Raw genomic sequence first — 21901 nt, 5'->3', positions numbered from 1 at the left:
AGCTCACATTAGTCCCATTCTAACCTCGTGTTTCTACACAAATACATTTTTGTCGGCCGCTCTCTTTGTCTGTTTTACGAAAAAAAAAAAAACATGTTTCAAAAGCCATTTCCATGCGTTCCAAAATACCTGTGGCAAACCGCTTTTTATTGAGGGAGAGTCGGTATCCAGAGCCGGGCAGCTCCATGTCCACCCCCGAGAGGGTGCTCCCCTCGCTCATGAACTGAACCGCCAGGGTGGAGGGGGTGGAGGGGCCATCGGAAAGCTCAAACTTAGCCCTGAGAGACCCCGAGCCTACAGGGTCACAACACACACTTTTTGTTTTAATGTCTTATTCACATACCAAAATATTTGTTGTGAGACATAAATGTGCGTCATTCATTCATTCATTCAGCCATTATATGAATTACCTTCATTGTCAGAGATATCGCTCAGCTTCCATAACGATTTCTGCTGCTCTGTGTTCCTGTGGAAAACATGAAACGATGAGTCAGTCCCGGAATCTAAAATGGCTCCTTTGATCTGTGTCAACCCCCTCTGTAAGGATCCTGACCAGAGGCTCTTTCTGTCTCACCAGATGGCGTTGGGCAGAGCTTGCATGCTGGTGACCCCTCCATCTACGGGCACTAGGACCTGGAGGTTGGTGAGCGTGCCGGGGCAAGTCATGGACTCCGGGTTGTAGCGGTAGTCGAGGCGCAGGTCGGTGGTGGTGGCCGTGCACTTCCAGTACACCGCAAGGTTCAGAGGGGTGGACTGGATACCATTGGACACCACCTGGGAAAATCAGAGGACCATTATACCATTAAGTACTTTGGGTGCACTTGATTCATTTTTCACTGAAAGGCTATGAATCCAGTGGTTCAGCTCCATGGAATGCAGCTGGTACTCGAATCAAAGACACAGCAATAACTTACCAAATAGTTATCTATTACTTTAACTGGCCGCAAGACTCTAAGTGCTACTCTTTGTCGGCTTAGACCAGGTTACTTAAGACGAGCATGCAACTAACATATCCTGTCATCCATGTTTTCTTTTGCAGTTTTTTTTCCCACTACCCAGGTGGAATCAAGGTCACATCCAGTGCAGACTCTGGTGTGGTGGTGGTCATGTTGAGGTGTGGATCTGACCTGGTACTTGAGGATGTCGACGTTGTAGTAGGAGGCTGTGGGGTTCTGCTCTGAGGACTTCCTTAGGTACGATGTCAGGGCCGGCATGTTGAACCAAAAGTCCTTGGTGTTGGAGTCGCTCTGTGAGGGGTCGCTGGATCCAACACACACGCACGCACACACACTTGTTTTAATGCCTTTGGGAGGTACAACGTTGTTGGAAAAGAGGAAACCAAACATTTTACAAAAGGTCGTAAAGACATCAGCACAAAGTGAACCAAAAAAAGCACCATCTCCTCTGCAAACTCACTCACACACACACACACACACACACACACACACACACACACACACACACACACACACACACACACACACACACACACACACACACACACACACACACACACACACACACACACACACACACACACACACACACACACACACACGGACAGAGGGAAAACTATCAGAGACTCAATTATTCATTGCCCTCCTTGGCTATGTGTGTGCAGCTCCAATAGCTCGGAAAGAATGACCCTTTTATTGCCACCCAGCTATTAAATCATGAATTCCGTTTGATTCAATTAGTAAAGCCATGTGGTCTCCGGGTAACCTCAGTGGAAGCCAAGCGAGAAGAGGAGCAGAGGGGATGAGGGGATGAAGAGAAAAAGAGGGAGCAGTTGAGGGGTAGGGAGAGAGGCCCTTCTCCTTTAGAGGAGAGGAAAACGGTCAAAAGAAAAAACGCTGTGTCAGGTCTTTGTTTAAAACACGTCTTCCCAATAGGTCAGAGTCTCTTTACGCATCGGGCCTTTTGTTGTCAACCCGTTTATCGAATTAACAAGTGGTCCAACTGCTAGGACGGCCGACTGAGTAAGAGTGCGTGTGTGTTTGGATAGGAACACGTGCGTGCCTGACTGAGTCGTCATGATGTGACTGAGTCGTCATGATGTGACTGAGTCGTCATGATGTGACTGAGTCGTCATGATGTGACTGTTATCCCAGCAACACCGTGTGTTGTGTCCGAGCGGAGGGAGGTTAGCGGGACATGGCCAGTCGAGAACCCGATGGATGGAAAAACACTTCACCCTGGGCGTAACGACAGGTTTACAGCCGATCCTAATCGAATTTCCTCCCCCCTCTAAGACTCCCCCCCCCCTGATTCCTCCCCACAAGACTGTAATAAATTCTTCTCTGTATTTTAAAAAATATATTTTTGGGGGGTGTTTTTCGCCATTATTTGTAGTTGGAGAAAGAGAAGAAGACGTGCAGGAAGTAGTCTAGTCAACCAATCAGAATCTGACCCTGAACACCCAGCTTGAACAAAAACACAAACTTTATATTCACGCAACTGTCTAGTCACGGAAGACGTAGAAGTCGATTGGTTGCTCGTCTGCACTGTAGTTTACCAACTGACCATATACATATGACCCACTCACCTGTATAGTAGCTGCTGATTGGGCAGGATCTGCTCCAGCTTGCTGGTGTTCCTCAGTTTGAAGGTGAGCACGGTGGGGGAGGGGTTGGTGGTGAACACCTTCATGATGCCCATGGGGAAGGAGAGCGTCATGTCTCCGGTGATCTTCACTATGCACCTGAGACACAGACACGGCCCTCATGACCACTCAAACACTGGGTCAATACAGCTGATTTGACCGTGTGAAGTGAACTGATTCACATCGATGTTTGTCCAATCTAGAAGTCATCTTTTTTTTTTATGGTAAGAATTAACCATCATACCATTGCCTGATGCAAGTCTCTTATTTAATACTATTACTACTGTTTGGAAGAGTGTCTGGCCCAGTGTTCCACCAATCTAACCCAGGCCCAGTGTAGCCCAAAGCAGACCAGTACAAGTCCAGTCTAGACCAGTACCAGCCCCAGTCCCTCACCGCTCAGCCACCTGACAGGGAGTCAGGTGGCTGAGCGGTGAGGGAATCGGGCTAGTAATCCGAAGGTTGCCAGTTCGATTCCCGGTCATGCCAACTGACGTTGTGTCCTTGGGCAAGGCACTTCACCCTACTTGCCTTGGGTGAATGTGGATAAGAGCGTCTGCTAAATGAATACATGTAAATGTAAATTTAACCAAGGCCCATTCTAGCCCAGGACCAGACCAGTCTAGGCCAGGCCTAGTGTAGTCTAAACTGATTGTGTGGTTTTAGCGTGAGCCCCAACTCTGCCTCTGTGTCCACTACATTGCTTATGAAATGTTCCATTGGCTAATCCCTGCAAAAATAAGACTTTTGCACAGCAGCAATTTAACAGCAGTTAACCAATAAAGGGGTATATGTTTTCTCTGCCCCAGACTATAATCTACCCCGTGTGGGTTATCCGCTCTGAAAGAATGGTGTCGGCATAAAGCAAATCTAAAACATTCCACACGCAGGGAGAGGAGACTCAGACACACACCCCTCCCATGCGTGTGTGAGACAACAGTGTGAACTGTTAAGAGGGGGGGGGGTCATTTGGGACATGAAGCGTAGTGCTTGTTTGCACGATACATTGCAGCATGAGCAACGGTGAGTGCTAAAATGCTAATACCTATGTGCGTGTCTGCGGTTTGGGGAAATTGTGTGCAAGCAGCTAGCTCCCTCTCAGAGTGTGTAGTGTGTGTGTGTTTCTGCACGCATGCCTGGGTGTGTGTGTGTGTGTGGATGCATATACAAACATGTCTGGCTGTGTGTGTGTGTGTGTGTGTGTGCAGGCCCAGGCTGGGGGTAGCTGCAGGAGGTCATGTGAGACTCACTTAGTAGGATCAGCTCCTTTGAAGTAGGCATTAACAGATTCTGTGAAGGCCACAGCGATGGGCAAAGCATCCTGGGAAGCCAGGGTCACCGGGCTGGGTCCGCGAGATGTCCCTGAGAGAGGCAGGGAGACAGAGAGAGAGAGACAGAGAGAGGCAGGGAAACAGAGAGAGACAGAGAGAGACAGAGAGATAAAGAACAAGATAAAGTGATGGAAACATACAATTATTTCAGTTTTGAAGTTTTTGTTAATATTATTAAAAACAAGAAATCAAAATGTGTTGTGAGGGTGTGAGGGTAACAAGACACAGTTAGAATGTACAATTCTGAAGGTAAAAGACACAAGGTACAGTTCTGTAGAAACATGCTTCTTGGAATAAAATGCTTGTTGTTTGTGATTAAAGTGCATGAGTAGTCAGGTCATTTAGGCTTTTGAACCAATTAAAATACAAGGATTATTTGAGCAAGAATTGTTCATTCAAGACGGAACAACTGCTAATATTAAACCTCCATTCCATCATCCAGGATTAATGAAGATACACCCATGCCGTTGACCCAGGGAGAGACACATACTGACGGACCAACCACAATCACATGTCAAAAGTCTGCAAAGCCGACAGCCAATCCGGGTGGCTGGTATTAGTGCGTCACACAGAGAGGGCAGTGCCCGGCCTCGTTAACCACCCCCTTCCGTTTCCTACCTGCGGGCGTTTCGCAGCGCTTCTCAAAGGTGGGCAGCTTGGCTATGAAGCCATCGTCCTCTACGGTGGCCACACCAGAAGCACCCAGACAGGGACAAGACACCACAACCCACAGAGAGTCAAAATGAGGTGACACGATGCCAGGTGGGAGATAAGAGGAGGACACACACTGCCAAGAGTCACCCCAAACACTGAGACTGGCATCCCCCTCCAGCCTCCTTCGATCACACACACACACACACACACGGGTCACAATGCAAGAGCTACCAAGGACACACCGCCCCGGGGCGTCGTGTGACACACGAACTCCGGAGAAGGAGGTGGGAGCGGTATGCGCGTTGCAAGTGGAGGACAGGAAGTTAGGGTGGAGGAAGTCGCGCGGAAGGAAGGAACGGAAGAGGGAAAGAAGGGAGGGGGGGGAGACTCACTCTGACTGAGGAGGAGGAAGGGAGAGAGGGAGAGGAGGAGCTCCGGGCCTGGAGAGGAGGACGAGGGAGCGAGGGCACGCTCCGGCCCTAGGAAGAGGAGGAGAAGGGGGGGGAGAAGGGGAAGAACGGAATCGCAGACACACCATTAAAAGGAAGAACGACAGAACGAGGAGGAAGAGAGGACTGCGGCGTCCTGGGGTGGGGGCGTGTCCTTACCCACTGTGGGCGTGTTGCTCGCGCTCAGAGAGGCGTTGGAGGACAGAGAGGAGGAGCTCTCTGCCCGAGCCAGCGGTGCCGGAGGTGGGCTGGCGTTGGACGTCGCCTTGGGCGGGCTAAACGGCCGCACCTGATTGGTCAACAACAACATAAACAAATGGGGTGGATGGATCGGATGAGTGATTCAGTTGTCAGTGGACCTAGCGACTGTACAGCTGATCTTGCAAAGGTGTGTCACACTGAGCTGAAAGAGGAAGCTCTTGCCCAATGGGTTGACACGTCCACTTGACACATAGGTGTAGCGAATTATTAGTAGTCACATATGACACATATACAAGTTTATTTGGATTGCAGTGCTGAGATCAGACAGATACTCACAATCTCATTGATGCCAGTGAGCTTGCTGGTGGGCAGCTTGGGCCTGGAGGAGGGTCTAGGGGGGGGCACCAGGGCTCCAGCAGCCAGGGGGGTGGTGGGGCGGTTGGGGACAGGCACTGTGGGGTGGGGAGGATCAGTCACAGGTGAACAGCAGCACACAGGCACAGGCACAAGGAACCATTTAAATAGAGTCGAAGCAGAGGCAGAAAAAAAGGAAAAGATGGCCTGCTGTACACTCTATAATGAGGAGGTGTTCCTCGATGCCCTATGGAATGACACATCAGTTTAACCTGCTGACTAGTCAAAGAATTGCTGAGTCACTCCAATCAGAGTCATTCCAACAAACAAAAAAACAAACATGCATTAACATTTCAAACATGCACAAATGGAAAACTGTATTAAAAAGAAATATAACAGAAATTAAGAAATATTTGTGGGTAATAAGTTTATCCAGGATATTGAAATAAACGCCAAAATAAACAAAACAATTATTCAACCATAACAGAAATTATGCAAAGGTAAAAGCTTTAATAAAAAATAAATAAAAATAAGATTTTAAAATAAAATGTATTAATAAATAAATAAAATAGAAATGAACAACTTCACAAAGGCAAACATTGCAAGTGCAGCAACTCCCATGCTGCTTGTTACCGTTGGTGATCTGGCTGATTGTAGCTGCTGCCAGTGGAGCGTAGATATCCTGGTCACCAGTGGTGCTGTTTGGCTCCCCTAACCTAACCTTTGCCCCACTGCCCAGAGACACCCTGTTGTAGGGGTCGGCGGGGTCGTCAGAGAAGAAGCGGGGTGGCCTCCCCGAGGGAGGAAAGGTGGGGGGGATGGACTGGGGCCTGGGGGGGTCCCTCACCCCCCCACCGCTAATGGTTTGGCGGCGTAATGGCACAAAGTCATCATTGAAGGCGATCCACTGGCTCTTGGACCAGGAGACGGAGGAGAAGGCGTCTGCACTCTGAGGCTGGGTGGCTGTGGCCCGGGTTGGGACTAGGGCTGGGCTCTGGGAGGGTTCCAGGGGCTCCATGGGCCTGGTGAGGGGGGCGCTATGGGCCCTGGCTGGGATGGGCCTCAGCCCCAGGAAGGGTTCATCCAGGGAGTCCCAGGGAGAGGTGGAGGTGGCCGAGGATTGGAGGGGAGAGGCACCAATGTTGGGCTGCTGCAGGCTTTGAGCAATGTGGGGGGAGAGCTCTTGCTCTGACACCACCTCAGCTGGAGGGGGCGCTGGAGAGGCCAGAGCAGTGATAAGCACACAACAGAGAGTAAGACTAAGTACATCATTAGCAATGTCACCATGACTAAACAGAAAGGTAAACAGATACACAGATTAAAAACCTACTTTGAACTTTATGCATAATTATATCCATCAACTTAAAAAGCATATTTAACACCTCACTGAATCAGTTACTTTCTGAAATTAAAATGACATTTCCTTGTTGTAAAATACAAGTAAAACTGAACAATGACCTATAAAAAGGTGGAGACTTCTGTTATACAGTAAAATGGTTTCAGCTTAATGGACACTTTTAGATGCAATTTTGCTTTGAGAAAGGTGTTAAATCGTTCACTTAATCCAATGCAATCTCAAGGCAATATTAGGCAACCCCTGCTCCAGGTCAGGCCAAGAATACCAGACATATTTGAGGCTAAAGCCAGTCAGTAATAAATGTGCATTACTTCCGTCTGAGAGGACCCTTGATTTAGAGGTAGACACACACACACGCATGCATGCACGAATGCACACACCCCCTCTCATTTTGAGGGTTTTCAGTCACACACAAAGTTAGACTACAGCACTCACATACTGAACTAAGTACTTTGCACATCCCCACATCTACCACAATAAAAAACAATTACAACGCGGCTGGCACGTGTACAGCGGCTAACGAAGGTTTAAATAAAAGAAAACGCTGGGAAGACAAAATCATAGGTCGCGATGACCTCGATCCAAAAGAGGCGAGGCGAGGCGCACACTCTTTACCTGGCTCTCCTGGGAGAGAGACATCTAAGTCGTTCGGATGGAGACACGGAGAAGGAGGAGCGGGGAGGAAAAGGGAAGCGAGGTCTAACGAAGAGGGGGGGCGAAAGAGAAGAAAGCAGGGGTCAACACAAAACAAGACAAATAAACCAACAGCCAAAAAAAAAAACGGCAAACAAAACAGAAATCCTCCACAGGTGAACGAGAGCTCGGAAAAGGCCTCGAATAACCTAATCTCTAATCTTTTCTTTCACACCTCTCGAAAGAAAAGCGGCCGGCAGATTAATGTTGTGGAGCGTTGAGGCCGGGCCTGTTGAGAAGTGTTGTGTGTGTGTGTGTGTGTTCGGCACTGCTAATACCTGCCTCCATTGTACACACAGAGACTTAACAGGTCAGATGCAGGTTCTAAGTCCTCTAGCTGCATTTTAACTAGGGCACTTTAACGCTGCTCTTTTGACTGGTAATCCCAGACCTCTGACAGTAACAAGACAGTGTTTGACAACAGACGTGCCAGTGGGCCTTACGTACGGCCCCTTGACCTCAACTAGGTGCCAATTAACAGTGGATTACGATTAGCCGAGCCAAAGGGTCAGGGATAACGTCAGCCTGTTTAATCACTGGCGATGCACACACAGGGCTCCCCGCCCTCCCCCCCTCCACCAAACTGAAGTTCAGCACTAGAAACGTTCACACACATGTGTTTATGGCCTGGATGGAGATAAAGGGAGAGCGCGTGAAGAGAACGGGGGGGGGGGGGGGGTGAAGTGTAAAATACAGAAAAAAAAAAAAAGGAAAATACACCATGGCATACAAGGGAAGTTGAATGAAACTATAGATTACAATATGAGCACACAAACAAAAAAAGGAACAAAAAAAAATAAAATACGGACAGCTCAACGAATCACAGGCAGAATCCCAATGTTGAAACGTTCATGAAATGTTTGATTCGAGTCTGGTTCCGGGAATACTTCTGCTGTGTAAACTGGGTTAAATGGATCGGAACCAGACTGCAGAACGAGATCAAAATGGCTACCAGTCTAACTGCCTAAAGTGGAGTGTAGGGTTCACTGCAGGGGTCACCGGCCCTCTGAGACAGACCTGAGAGAGTAGACTTCCAACTGACTGGTCAGAGGGAAGACAGAGAGACACCGGGGAGAAAGGGAGAGACAAGAGAGAGAGAGGGACCGGAAGGGGGTGAGGGGGGGAGAGAAAGAGCATGTTACCTGCAGATGAGGCGACGGAGGGGGAGGAGCCAGCTCCAGGGGAGGGGCCAAACGGATCCAGCGACAGCAGGTCACTGTTGGTCAGTCTGCTGCTGAGATAGAGAGTAACAGAGAAAGAGAGAGAAACAAGGGATGAAATAGAAGGCTACTGTCATACAAACAAAGTCATTGTGGCATGTGCACTAGGCAGCAGGATTCTGTCTGCCATGAGACAGTGGGAGGGTCCTCCTCTACTTACTCATTATAAGATACTGGCATCCTGGTCTTTCCCAGCTCATCACCTGGAGTAGAGAAACACAAATTAAACCCTGTATACACACACACACACACACACACTCACACACACACACACACACACACACACACTCACCTTCACCATGTGACCCCGAAGAAAACACTTACACACACGTTTGCACGCACTCAACACTCACACACACAGATCCGTTCACACACACTCGCAACCAAACACATCCACTCAGGTAGAGGTTCACTCTCAACATCCAGGCACACACTCCGGAGAGAGAGACCCCACGCTAACAGAGGCGGGCCGTGGCCCGGCTCTGTTAGCGTGGGGTCTCTCTCTGGCCGGAGTGTGTTTAGAGAGCCTGGCCACCGGAGCAAATGACAGAACAGGTGCTAATCCTGGAAATCACACCATCCTATTCATGATTCAAACCGAGGATTCCGTGAATTAGTTTTCCAAGAGCTCTACCAAGACCCCCCGGCCCCTTTACCCCAGCCCCTTCCCCGGCCCCTGCTGCCTCACGGCATGGTGGGTTATCTGTGCTGCCATGGTGCCAGTGCTGATAGCATTGAGGCTCTGCGTTAGCTTGCTGTAGGTTAGCGGGTGTTAGTACGCTCTGTGTGTGTGTGTTTGTGTGTGTGTGAGCGCACAGGGAGCTGTGCCAGGGCTTACAGCCTGGGCTGAGGTGAGGTCGTAGCACAGGGAGTGAGTGTGTATGTGTGTGGTGTGTGTGTGTGTGTGTGTGTGTGAGAGAGAGAAAGAGTGCGGGGGCTAGTGCAGGGTCAGACTGACTGACAGACAGGGAGCTACTCACCTGGTACCTGAGCCTTAGCGACTGAGCCTATTCTGCGGGGGGCGAACCCTGCTGACCCCCCCGAACCCATGTAGAACACACAACTATCAATCTCAACTCAGCCTATAAAGTCGTATCAATGTAACCTCTACCCATTACTTGATCATTGAATAAAAGTATCAATATATACTAAATGCTGAATGAATACATTATTACTGTTATAACTGAATTCTGAATATAAACTGAACTGGTCAATATAAACTCAGCTGACCAAGAAGTTCCTATCAGGGTGTAAACTCAATATCAATCAATGTCTTTTTTCACATAGTTATTGGATACACTTTGGGGGTTAATTTGGAGAGATAGTTATGGTAAATACTCTCCATACAAGGTGTGATTTGGTGTATTTATGTCGAATTTCTCTGACAGCCTGGGATGTTTATCAGGCTCTTTAGCAGAAATGAAACTTCTATTCCGTAGACCCAGCCAAAATGCATGGGGAAAAAGAAACAGCAAAACATGGTCGACATGCAAAATAAAAACAGGCAATTAAGCAATTAATCTTACTTATAGCTTATAAGATGACATGTCTACATACGCAAACATGGAAACAAATCAAAATAAATAAATAAAAGTAGCCGAGTTTGGCTCTCGTTTGGGCCATGTTGATTTTGGCGAGAATGCAAAAATGAACTTCTTCAAAAAGCAATCCGGGCATTAGAGAGAGAAAAAAAAGAAGACATCTAAATGGCAGCTCCTTTTAGAGTCACACAGATATAGTGCAAATACAGTACACACACGCGCGCCCACACACACGCACACGCGCGCACACACACACACACACACGCACACACAGAGACAAGGAAAATACTCACTGGATTGATTCCTCCGAATCTGACTCTGAAAACACAAACAGACATTAATTAATTCCAGCGGACACACACATGGGACAAGCTGTGAACTTCCCTGCTCCCCAGAAACACAGCCCCTTCACATCTCCACACAGTGGAGAGGCTGAGAGCACACAGTCAGTTTGTCTACAATTCAACCAGATGAGCTGTATGACCACTCGAACAGCAACAACAAGCTATGTTTAACTATGTGGACTGACAGTACAAGGGGCGTAAAAAAAAAACCCTGATGTTTTGAAACGATGTTGAAAACTATATTATTAACTGTTCCCTGAGGGGAGGGTGCATTTTACACTTCAGAGTTTAAGAGACAGTTAATCATCGTATTAGACTGTTCTCTCTCTCTCTCTTTTTCTCCCTTTCTCTCTCACACACCAACACACAAACACACACACACACACACACACACCAGGCGTTAAACCTAGGGTGAAACATTCAGCAGTACGAGACCTTTCCCCCTCCCCTCCACACAGCGATGAATCAGGCCCAACAGAGAAGGACCCGGACACTTCCACTGGCTCCCTACCAGAGCCCGCTGAGGACATCAATCTGACGCGGCACACAGGCTCACACAAGATATGTACTCCTGTGTGTCCGACCCTATGGACACAGTGAACATCTGTCTCAATAAAGTTTTGACTCACACAGAGGGGAGAAGGGGAAGAGAAGAGAGAGAGAGAAGAAGAACGAGAGAAAAGTAGGAAGAGAAGAGCGTAGTAGAGAGGGAGAACAAGAGAAAAATCTTTGTTTGTTTTTTTTTTAAGTTACAAAAATAAGAATTTGAAAGGAGAGGAAAAAGAGAAGTGGGCGGGAGGAGCAGGCAGGAGAGCTGCTGGGGAAGGTAGCCGAAGCGTTAGGCGGCCGCGGAGCAGGGAGGGCCACGGTTTCGTCCCACAGGCACCGAGCGGCAAATGGGTTCAATTACGGCTCTCCTCTGGCCCACACACACCCGACTTCCACCGGCGTTTCAATAAAGCACCGCCACACAGGGGAACGAGCAGGAGCAGGCGGGAAGAGACGGAGAAAAAGAAACCAGAAGGAAAGAAAGAAAGAAGGAGGGGGAGAGAGAGGAGAGAGGCATGCGTTCAATAATTCACCCCAGATGACGCAACCTTCGTCATCACCTACATTTTTTAAGTCAGGAACATTTAGCCCAGAACTTTTCTGTCAACATGAAAGTGGAAATAACATGAAAATACTTGAAAAGGAAAAACATTGTGGATGGAATCTTCTGGTTTCCAAATGATAATAGAACCCAAGAAGACAAACAACTTTTTGTGTTTTCTTTTGTAGTTTCGGACGAGGAAATATTTGAGAGGTTAAGTTGTGTCCTCGTCGACCAATCCTCATTTGTAACGCACAGAGTGAGAGGTTCAGGCCCTGGAAAAGCCAAACATTGTTTTTCCTGTAGATACTTTCTCAAACGATTCAACACAAATTAAATAAATTCAGTGTAAACCCTGGACTACTTGCCAAGGTTGATTCATTTGGTTTAAAACAAATAGTTAGCTTATTCAAAACATATCTGTAAAAAACATTACCGAACACTCCATCAAATCTAATGGTTGACTTGGCCCATAAAGTGTGCATAAATACTTGTACACAAGTCATGTCCAAACCCTGAGGTCAAATCGTATAAAACACGAGAGGAAGAATGAACAAAAAAGAGTTGGAAAGAGAGAGAGAGAGAAATATTGAGATTGAAAAAAGGCTGATTAAAACACAGAAAGTAGTGGAGAGGAGTGCAGGAAGAGAGGATAGAGAGTAAGTGGAAGAGAGTGAGAGTGAGAGAGATAGGAAGAGAGGGGAAAAAAAGGCTTGATTGGAAAAGCAAAAAAAAAAAAAACTGCTGAGTTTACGCGACAGTTGTGTTGTGTGCAATAAAGATGGAAGGATGGTGTGAAGAGAAAAAAGAGGAGAGGCTCACACAACTGCCGTCCATACACCGAGCGTATGCGACAACAAGTAACATCAAAGCACCCGCCCACCCCCACACACGCTCAAAGTGGTCGGAGACGAGGTCGGCTCTGGGCGGAAGGTCAAAGGTCAACATGGATACAGCGCGCTGCCGGGCTCCGATACGCCAAGCCTGGAATGACTACACAGAGAACAGCGTGTGCGAGTGTCTGAATCCCCCTTTCTGAGAAAAGAGGACTTAGCCAAACCAAGGTCTTGCCCTGGGTATTTAAAGAGACGGCTCCGACTGCACACCTGTCGCACCTTGAAATCTGTTTAAAACCACCCGGCCAGCTAACAGCACGCCAGCGGCTACCTGCGTGGATACCGTCTCAACACGCGCGCTACAACGTGTAAAAAAAACCCTGAGATGATGATGACGATGCAAGCACAACGGGCTAGCTCTCGTGGCTGGGCCTCTGTCAACGCAGGCCCTGCGAGACACCTGGCCAAAGCACACAGAGGTTTTGTAGAAGAGCGGTTGAGAAAGCTGTTGAGCTCTCCCAGGCCTGACGAGCAGGGGATAGGCTGTCTGCTGTTGCCCTCTAGTGTTCCAGGAAAAAGACAAACTGTGGAACTGCCCTGCGCGACTTTAGAAGGGGAAATCCACAGGTGTACGGCGCCAAGGAGTGTGTGCGTGCGCGATTGTGGAGTGTGTACGGGAATGTCAGGGGATGTGTGCGCGCGTTCGGTGTTAGGCGCGGGCATGTACGCGGACGCGTGGCGGTGTGGGCAGGATATTCGGACGTAAGTGTGTGATGGGTGTGCGAGGACATGCATGTCTACGGCTGTGTATAAGTAAGTGGTTTGTGATGTTTATGACTTTGTTTATCTGTGTGTGTGTGTGTGTAAGCGAGTACACGAGTGTCCCGTGTGTGTGAGAGTGTGTGTGTGGGGCACTAACACACCGTGGCTGAGGGCGATAGGCTGATGTTCCCAATGGAGGCCTTGAGCTCGTCGATCGTGGCACGGCTCTGGATGGTCCCGTTGTTGGGCTGCACCGGCTTGATCTCCACGTGGAACTTCTTGGGCTCGTCCTCGTCCTCAGAGTCACTTGACGAGTAGAAAGAGTTCTCTTTGGCATGTAGACACACGGGGGAGGGGGGGGGTTAAGGAACCGGAACCGACCACAGAACACGCTGAAGGCGAGGGGAGAATATGTCGGACATGTGGTCCACACAGGGCCGGACTGTGTTCTTGTTGGGGTTTAGAGTCTTTAGTTTGTTAATGCGGGAATGAAAACCAGAACTTTCCCCGTGTTTACAGTTCTCGCAAACACAGCCTCGCAAAAGATGCTCCAAAGGAACGAGTTCACTTCAAAAAGGAAATAGCGAAAGAGCAAAACAACTCTCCACGATGCATAACAACCACTCGTACTGTAGCTGCACAGTCATGTTTCACATTTCTTGTTGAAGACGAATAAAGAACGTATCGTGCGAGGCAAAGTGGGTCAAAAGGAGCACAGAAAAGGATATCATTTTCATTGACCTCGGGCCTGATACAGAAACCGTCTTCGTCAACCTGGGGAACATTCTGGAAGAGAGAGGGAAAAACCTGTCATTAATATAGAACGAGGAGAGGAGTTGTTTGTGTGCGGGTGAGAGAAAGAGTGACTGATTGACTGAGTGTGTCCACATGTATACTGTATGTGTGTGTTGTTTTCTCACAGCGTTTTGGATGTCTATGTTCCCATTGTACCCTGGGGGTACTCCATTGGCAGCGTTCTGTAGCCAGACAAAAATGAGACAGAGAGAGGGGGGGGGGGGGGGGGGGGGTTTGTAGGGGTAGGATGGCAAAATACAAGAAGTATGAATTTACCACAGAGGTACTTAGATCATAGAAACAACAATTACAGTGTTATCTGAAAACAGAAAACAACTTCAAACGTAAACTCTGTTTTTGCGTTCAAATTTCTATGGTTGGAGTAAAAAAATAAATAAATCCAAGACGTAAATCTCCACGTAAATGTACTTACAGTAGCTTCAACTTCAGTGGATTCTCTGAGAGAGACAAAATAAACAAAAATAAAAAACGTACACAATCATATATTTCATCGTTCTAAGGATATGGCTTTTTGTCTATACATCCCAGCAGCAGAGTTGTGGAACAGAACGTCTCAACACTGTGTTCACTCACGTGGAGTCTGTGTCCTTGTCTTTTCTGCGTCCTGGGATAGCGAACGTCTTCCTCTTCCTGGGTTTGGCTCCTAACGGCAAGAACGTCAACAAACAATAACCTCACCGTTACAAATGTTCCCTAACCCAGTGACTCCAGAAACTTCTATTTGACAAGTTAGCGACTAAACTGTGAATTCTATATTTTAACAGCGGGCCAAAAAACATGGCGCGTTATGTTATTCATTCACGATCTCCAGATTATAGTGTCTGACTCAAGTGCTATGTAATTTATTGTGTGTGTGTGTGTGTTTTACCTTCCGTGGCAATAGCTGTGTTGCACTCCTCAAACTCGATGGGCCCTAAGCAAACAAAACACCCTTTTAAAGCAGGTCGAGTCACGTTGAACTGAAAGGGTTAGCGACCCTCTGCTAAGTTATGCACACTCCCTTATTTTGTTGAAAGAAATGAAACCACAGACGCACTTCTTTGAGGATAGTGTGGACACAGACACACGCACACACATATGCACACGCACAAGTACAGACACTGAAAGGCCCTGGCAGCTCCCAGAGGGCAGATGGGGTTAATCGCAGAGTCAAGTGTGTGTCTGTTGACTATGAGAAAAAGATTTGACACACACACACACACACACACACACACACACACACACACACACACACACACACACTCCCTTTAAATTCTGATAAAATGCTTTCCCATTTTCCACACATGCACACACTCATAGACATTTACACACACAATCTTGAACACACGCTCGCACAACTACACACAAACAGCTACAAAACACTGATTCACACCCTTGCAGCCACGCATACAATTTGACAGAACCAACGATGGCGAAGCTTAACGATAATCAAAATGATTAGATTAACATCTGAAAGCAACCTTAATCAATTCAGACTAATGACCGTGATATCATTCGGATCCTAACCAGCCTCGGATTATTCCATGAAGAAAAGAAAAAAGAAATATGCATAAATGACCTAAGGAAAAAAAAGAGAAAGAAAACTCTTGCAAAAAACAACAAAGCTCACGCTTAATTTACTGCTCATCAATTATGCATGCTTAACTCTGAGTCCTAGCACTTGGAATGGTCGGCCGCCAGAAGGTCTCAAAAAGCATTAGGGTTAGGGTTAGGGTTAGCATTTACAAACGGGTTGTGGCTGAGAGGTTTCATGGCGCACGCACATGAAGAGAAACCACGCTCATCCTCAAGACACACACAAAAACCCACACATCTTCACAGTCTCTCTCTCCCTCTCTCCCTCTCTCCCTCTCTCTCCCTCTCTCTCTCTCCCTCGTCCCTCTCTCTCTCTCTCTCTCTCTCTCTCTGTCTCTCTGTCTCTCTCACACGCACACACTTGCAAAGCCGTGGGAACAACCAGAGGCAACACTTAGGATAAATGTGCGCCTTCAATGACCTCCTCTTGGGATGGTGGTTCTGGCTACGCCGCTCATTACAACTCCAGCACCATCGCACACAGCCATTAGCTGAAGCCACTGTCTCATCAACTAAACCAGCCATCAGAAATCACATCCAGGGAGAAGGAGTAGACGATCATGGTTAAGTCCCAGCCTCCCAGCAAGTGTGCGAGTTATTCAAAAGTCTATCGGGGATGCAAAAACAACCCGTTGATCAAATAAATATTCCCCCCCCTCTCCCGTTGACAATTTATGTTACTACAACCGGACCGACAGGGCGTCCTGGCAGTGCTGTGACTGCAGTGAAAGAGATGCAGAGCATTCCTGGCAGAGAGCAGATCTATGTTCCCAATGCCCTTTAGAGCCTTTTCCTTTTGCATTTGTTGTCTTAGAAGCTAATGCACAACCGGGAGGGAAGAGGCAGGCGGGCCGTTCGCTGAGAGAGAGAGAGAGAGAGAGAGAGAGAGAGAGAGAGAGAGAGAGAGAGAGAGAGAGAATGAATGAATGAAAGAGAGAGAGAATGAAAGAGGGAGAGAGAAAAAGACAGAGAGAGGAGCAATATTTCCGTGGCACAAAAATGTCTTTGACCTGAAAAAAACAAAGCGAACGATATTTGACTCAAATGTATACGGCGGCAGACGCCATCGGAGGCAGTGAGCCTGCACAGGCAGCATCAGTGGCGAGCAGAGCTGAAGCATTGTTGTGAGGGGTGGGGGGGAGGGGAGGGGGGGGGGGAGGGGGGTGGGGGGGCTGGGAGGTTGACCTGAAGCGCAGGGAAGCGGCGAGTCACGAGAGGCCTGCATCACGGCAAGTGTAGTGGATGAAGTGCACCAATGACCCATCGACTCCACTGTGCAAATATTGGGCCTCTTTACCGCCGGCGAATACACACGATTGCCGAGTGTGTGCCCCATTCCAGTCACAACACACTCACACACACACACACACACACGCACACACACACTCCATGCTCTGCCAAGACCAATGTTCGCCAGAGCCAGCAAGACGGAAAGAGAGAGAGAAGAAGCAAGAATGAGAGCCAGAGAGTGATGAACAGAATGAGTGGTGATCTAACACACAACACTCCCCCTAAACCCAACATGCACTGACGAAAAGCAGCAACATGCACACTGTGATGAAGGAACACTTCACGTCATCCGAATCTCTGCAAAAACCCGACCTGGGGTTTTCTCTCACAGATTAGACTCGCTGTGGCTGCCAAACAAAGTAACACCAAAACCCCCAAAAAGAGTAACTACAACATGACAGATGTCAGAAGGTAAGACTTGTGTACGTCTGTAGTTGCTCCAGAGTTCAGGAGACCCTGGCCAAAACAGCAGCCAGGGTGGAGCTCGGGGCTCCGAGGGCAGGGGAGCGGCGCTGACGGCGTGGCCCGGTCGTCCAGGACGTGTTGTTCACACGCACTGGGGAGGACCAGGGCGTGGCGGTCGTACGTCGATGCGAACGCGGACGGGGAGCGCTGGGACCGCAGCGACGGAGGTGGACGCGGCACAGTGAGAGGAGGTTTCTGTTTCTTCCTCGCTCTCCCTCTCATTGCTCCTCTCTCCGTCCATGTCCTGTGTGTGTGTGTGTGTGTGTGAGAGAGGAGACAGAGAGAGAGAGAGAGAAGAGAGAGAGAGAGAGAGAGAGAGAGAGAGAGAGGAGAGCATGCAGTCACGCATGAAAGCAGGAAGCTCTTTTAAATTGCATATGCTTCACATGGCGCTGGGAGCGGAAGAGGGGCGGGGCGATGTTGCGTGTCTGGCTCTCTGCCAGTTGACAGCTCAGCTGGATATCGGTGAACACTCGGTGCTACCACCCCCCCCCTCCCCCCCAAAAAAAACCCACACCCCCAGTGTCACTGTTTCCGTGGTAGAAAGTTTATTCAAGCTCTCTCTCTTTCTCTCTCTCTCTCTCTTTTTCACCCTCTCTACCTTCCTACCTCTCTCTTTCTCTCTCTCACCCGCTCTCTCCCCCTCCCCCTCTCTCTCTCTCTCACTTTCCCTCTCTCTCTCTCTCTCTCACCCTCTCTCCCCCCTCCCCCTCCCCCTCTCTGTCTCTCTCTCACTTTCCCTCTCTCTCTCTCTCTCTCTCTCTCTCTCTCTCTCTGTCCCCCCCCCTCTCTCTCTCTCTCTCCCTCTCTCTCTCTCCCTCTCTCCCTCCCTCTCTCTCCAGCCATCAGAGTGGCAGTGTCATCATGGGGACGACTGGGTTATTGTTCTGACGTGGCGGAGGTCACAGTGTGACCTCTTCTGAACAGCCGGACAGGAGGAGGAATTCTCAAACTGTTTTTGGCCCCAATTAATTTGGCTGTCAAAACAAATGCAAGCCCTTGCACTGTGTCTGGACAGAAGGGTGAGCATGTGTATGCACACACACACACACACACACACACACACACACACACACACACACACACACCCACACACACACACACACAGGGGTACAGCCCTCTGACTGCAAAACCCGAAGTAATGTGGCTGAAAAGCTGGGTCAATGAAATTGCAGAGTCACTATGTAGTCTGACCAATGTACACTAGGGCTCAGGATACACTTTAGGCCAGGCCATACCAGATGGCTGAATTAAGAGAACACGTACAACACTACAGTGTGTGTGTGTGTATGTGTGAGAGAGAGAGAGAGAGAGAGAGAGAGAGAGAGAGAGAGAGAGAGAGAGAGAGAGAGAGAGAGAGAGAGAGACAGAGTTGGAGATTTGCTACTTGATTACTGTGGCATGGCCAAGTTTACACAAGACTCGTTGTTAGACCCTGACCTCCAGAAGAGGGCTGTTCTGACTGCTTAGCCTGGCCCCTCTCCATCCCTCCCCCTGTCACATGGTGGCTGGAATGCAGTGGCCCAGCCCAACCCTCCAGGAGATTAGTATGATTGGTTCTGATGGGCCTTGACCAGCTTTAATTAGCCCTCTCCATACCATCCCCCTCAAACTCACAAGCCTGACATAGGGACACAGTCTCGAGGACTTGGTACAGGACCCAGCATTGGGTCCTGTACTGGGGCAGGTACAGAGGCTGGTGCTGGGTCCAGTACTGCACTGAGGATGCTACTCTCCTCACTTCCCTCTGCCAACTGATCCAGGAACAGCCCTCCGAGTTACAGGTAGTCATACGCACACACGTACATACGCACCTAGCTTTATCCCTCTCATAGTCTGTGTGTGCTCGTCTCACCTGGCCTCTCCTTTCCCGTTCCTTTGCTTTCCGCCAGTTTTTGTATCAAACTCTCCACCGACGTGTTCTCCATGTTCCTTAGAAACTCTGTGTGATCCTAGAAAAAGTGAGTGAGAGAGAGAGACAGACAGAGAGAGAGAGAGAAAGACAGAGAAAGGGCAATGAGTGACAGTTTGTATCCTCAAGTCGTTTGTTTGTACACGCAGGAGGGCTGACAAACACAACACGCCGCAGAGGCTACAAGGGCGCCTTTCGACCGCTCCTCTCCAAACACTACATTACCCACAACTCACTGCGCCGCCCGGGTGCCTGTCATGCCCTCGGCCATGGTTTTTAGCACGGTTTCTCTGTGTCAGTGTCCATGTCCTGGGGAGACCAGCTTACATAATAAATGGAGCTATTGTTTTGTTGTGTTGGTCGTTTTTTTTTGTTTGTTGTTGTTGTCTGTTGACGGTGCGAGTCTCCTGAGTGTCTTTGGTATCAGAGGAAGGGTGGTGTTTGTTTTGTTTGTTTGTTTTGTGTGCGCGCGTGTGTGCGTGTGTGTGTGTGGGGGGGGGGGTGCGTGAGCATAAGGGAGGGATGATAAACATGTTCTGACTGTGTGCCATCTCACCAGACGATTCAGACGTGCGTGATCATGTAAGCACAGCAGAAGCTCCCCAGACACGCACGCTGCCACACAGACGCACAAACACGCACACACACGTGCCCCCCCCCCCCTCCCAGGCCCCTTGGGCGAGGCGGAGTGCATTAGCCCCCTGTTCCTTTGTGAAAGGAGGGGTCTGGTTTGCCGTGGCGGGATAGAATGCTCACTCCAGCACACGCGATCTGTCAGGTGCTGCTGCCGTGACAACACTGCTGTGATGTCATCACCTGCGTGCCTAACACATACACTTACACACACACACACACACACACACACACTAACTCCTCCCTAACCGCCACATATTTTTCACACATGCACAGATAGGCAAAAAGGAAAAAAGAAAACGACGGCATATCCGCCTTCAAGGGCATGTCACTTACACGCGCGCGCTCACTTACAAATACAAACACAGCACACACACTGACATGCACACCTGCCCTCCTTTGAGCATCGGTACCGCACGCAGCCACGTTTTATTATGTACAGTCCATCGAAGCTGTGTGCCAACAGTGTGGTTTGACATTCAAAAACACGACTGGTCTGACATGTTTCCTCACGCGGTTTCTTTCCTCCATCATGTTTCTCTCTCCACTGCTGCGCCCCTCCTTTTCTCCAATCGTATTCTACCTCGCTTTCTCTCCTCCCCCCCACCCCCCCATCCCTTTGTTTCTGGTCTCTGGTTTCATAGCTCCACTGCCCCCCTGTCCCGTGCACTCTCACCTCCTCCCCTCTCCCTCATCCCTCCATCCCGTGCAGTCTCTAAAGACCTCATCCAGTTCTCTGCCCTCTCTCCTGCTGGGGTGTGTGTGTGTTTGTTTCGTCAGGCTTCCATCCATGCCCATAGAGGTGGTAATGGTTGAGACACTGCCACGCCACTGGCTCACACAGCAGTGAACCAGTCTCAAGTCCACAGAACACAGAATTACACTTAGGAGCCAGCCTGCCAGCCTGCCAGCCTGCCAGCCTGCCTGCCTGCCTGCCTGCCTGCCTGCCACGGTCAGGGTGCGAGCTAACTCTGCCTGTGTGCTGCTAAACTAGAGTTCAAGGTGGGAATCTTCCCTATGCCGTCTGTATAAAAGATACAAACACCGAATGGGGGGGAGGGGGGGGGGGGGGATTTGACGACTGTGTAAAAGGGAGTCGGCATGCCGGGACAACACGCACTCGATGCCAAAGATGAAGTTGCGTTTCTGATTCTGGAAGGCCGGCACGCTGTCTGAAACCACACATGGCGGCATTATGACGCCTTTGTTTGGTTTGGTGTAAACAAACAACGGCGCCATAGAGGTGGTCTTCTTAACGCAATGTAGAGGGATCTCTGGCTGAAGTATTGTGTGTGTGTGTGTGCTTGTGTGTTAGTAAGGGATTGTGAGGATCCCATCAATGATTCATGTGTGTATCTATGATTGGACAGTTGAGATGCAGTCCCCCTAAGTGTTGGTATCCATTTGTGTTTGTGTGCATGTCCGAGTGTATGTGTGTTGACAGAGTGTATTTGTTATTTGTTTATCTAAAGTGAACCAGTTGAGTGTGTGTGTGTGTTTGCATGAATGCATGCATGCATGCCTGGGAGAGTGTGCGTGTCTGTGGTCTCCCTGATAAAGCAGTATCTCGCACGACTAAGAGTGGACCACGATTTCTCTCCCTTTCCCTGTCCCTCCCTCCCTTTTCTCCTCTCTCCTCCTCTCCCCCTTTCTCTTCCCCTAACCTTCCATCTCTTGCCTCTCTCCCTCTCTCCCTCCCTCTCTGCCTCTCCCTCCCTCTCCCCCTCTCTCCCTCTCCACCTCTCTCCCTCTCCACCTCTCTCCCTCTCCACCTCT

At 49.1% G+C, this 21901-nt stretch overlaps 2 protein-coding genes across 10 annotated transcripts in view; both read right to left on the bottom strand.

The window, feature by feature from the left end:
* The window catches only part of fcho2 (FCH and mu domain containing endocytic adaptor 2), a 42474-nt gene that overhangs the window by 2595 nt on the left and 17978 nt on the right, over nucleotides 1–21901 (bottom strand). The window contains exons 8-27 of one of the 9 annotated variants that reach the window (XM_067249972.1): nucleotides 19436–19532; nucleotides 15119–15163; nucleotides 14824–14893; nucleotides 14663–14687; nucleotides 14355–14411; nucleotides 14163–14220; nucleotides 13596–13771; nucleotides 10696–10720; nucleotides 9842–9892; nucleotides 9022–9064; nucleotides 8784–8875; nucleotides 5574–5689; nucleotides 5196–5325; nucleotides 4980–5066; nucleotides 3853–3964; nucleotides 2546–2701; nucleotides 1128–1260; nucleotides 575–774; nucleotides 411–466; nucleotides 130–294 (exon numbers count right to left, since the gene is read on the bottom strand). In XM_067249972.1, coding sequence (XP_067106073.1) covers nucleotides 130–294; nucleotides 411–466; nucleotides 575–774; nucleotides 1128–1260; nucleotides 2546–2701; nucleotides 3853–3964; nucleotides 4980–5066; nucleotides 5196–5325; nucleotides 5574–5689; nucleotides 8784–8875; nucleotides 9022–9064; nucleotides 9842–9892; nucleotides 10696–10720; nucleotides 13596–13771; nucleotides 14163–14220; nucleotides 14355–14411; nucleotides 14663–14687; nucleotides 14824–14893; nucleotides 15119–15163; nucleotides 19436–19532 — 1894 coding nt within the window. Of the gene's footprint in view, nucleotides 1–129; nucleotides 295–410; nucleotides 467–574; nucleotides 775–1127; nucleotides 1261–2545; nucleotides 2702–3852; nucleotides 3965–4979; nucleotides 5067–5195; nucleotides 5326–5573; nucleotides 5690–8783; nucleotides 8876–9021; nucleotides 9070–9841; nucleotides 9893–10694; nucleotides 10721–13595; nucleotides 13772–14162; nucleotides 14221–14354; nucleotides 14412–14662; nucleotides 14688–14823; nucleotides 14894–15118; nucleotides 15164–19435; nucleotides 19533–21901 lie in introns of all 9 variants that reach the window. The other 8 variants (XM_067249974.1, XM_067249973.1, XM_067249975.1 and 5 more) reach the window with 8 other exon arrangements.
* On the bottom strand, nucleotides 5854–7929 carry LOC136956277 (uncharacterized). Its single transcript, XM_067250170.1, has 4 exons — nucleotides 7920–7929; nucleotides 7564–7587; nucleotides 6225–6806; nucleotides 5854–5870 (listed from the first exon to the last, which is right to left on the bottom strand). Exons 1-4 carry the CDS (start codon nucleotides 7927–7929, stop codon nucleotides 5854–5856), a joined length of 633 nt encoding a protein of 210 aa, XP_067106271.1.

The sequence above is a fragment of the Osmerus mordax genome, chromosome 14 (assembly GCF_038355195.1).
Source record: "Osmerus mordax isolate fOsmMor3 chromosome 14, fOsmMor3.pri, whole genome shotgun sequence".
NCBI lineage: Eukaryota > Metazoa > Chordata > Actinopteri > Osmeriformes > Osmeridae > Osmerus > Osmerus mordax.
This window is presented reverse-complemented; position numbering and strand designations above follow the sequence as displayed.

Excerpts from the sequence above, each read along its gene's own strand:
- LOC136956277 (XM_067250170.1), bottom strand. Across the intron at positions 6,807-7,563 it reads CTCTCTCCCAGGAGAGCCAG|CGCCCCCTCCAGCTGAGGTG; the intron begins GTAAAGAGTGTG and ends TGGCCTCTCCAG.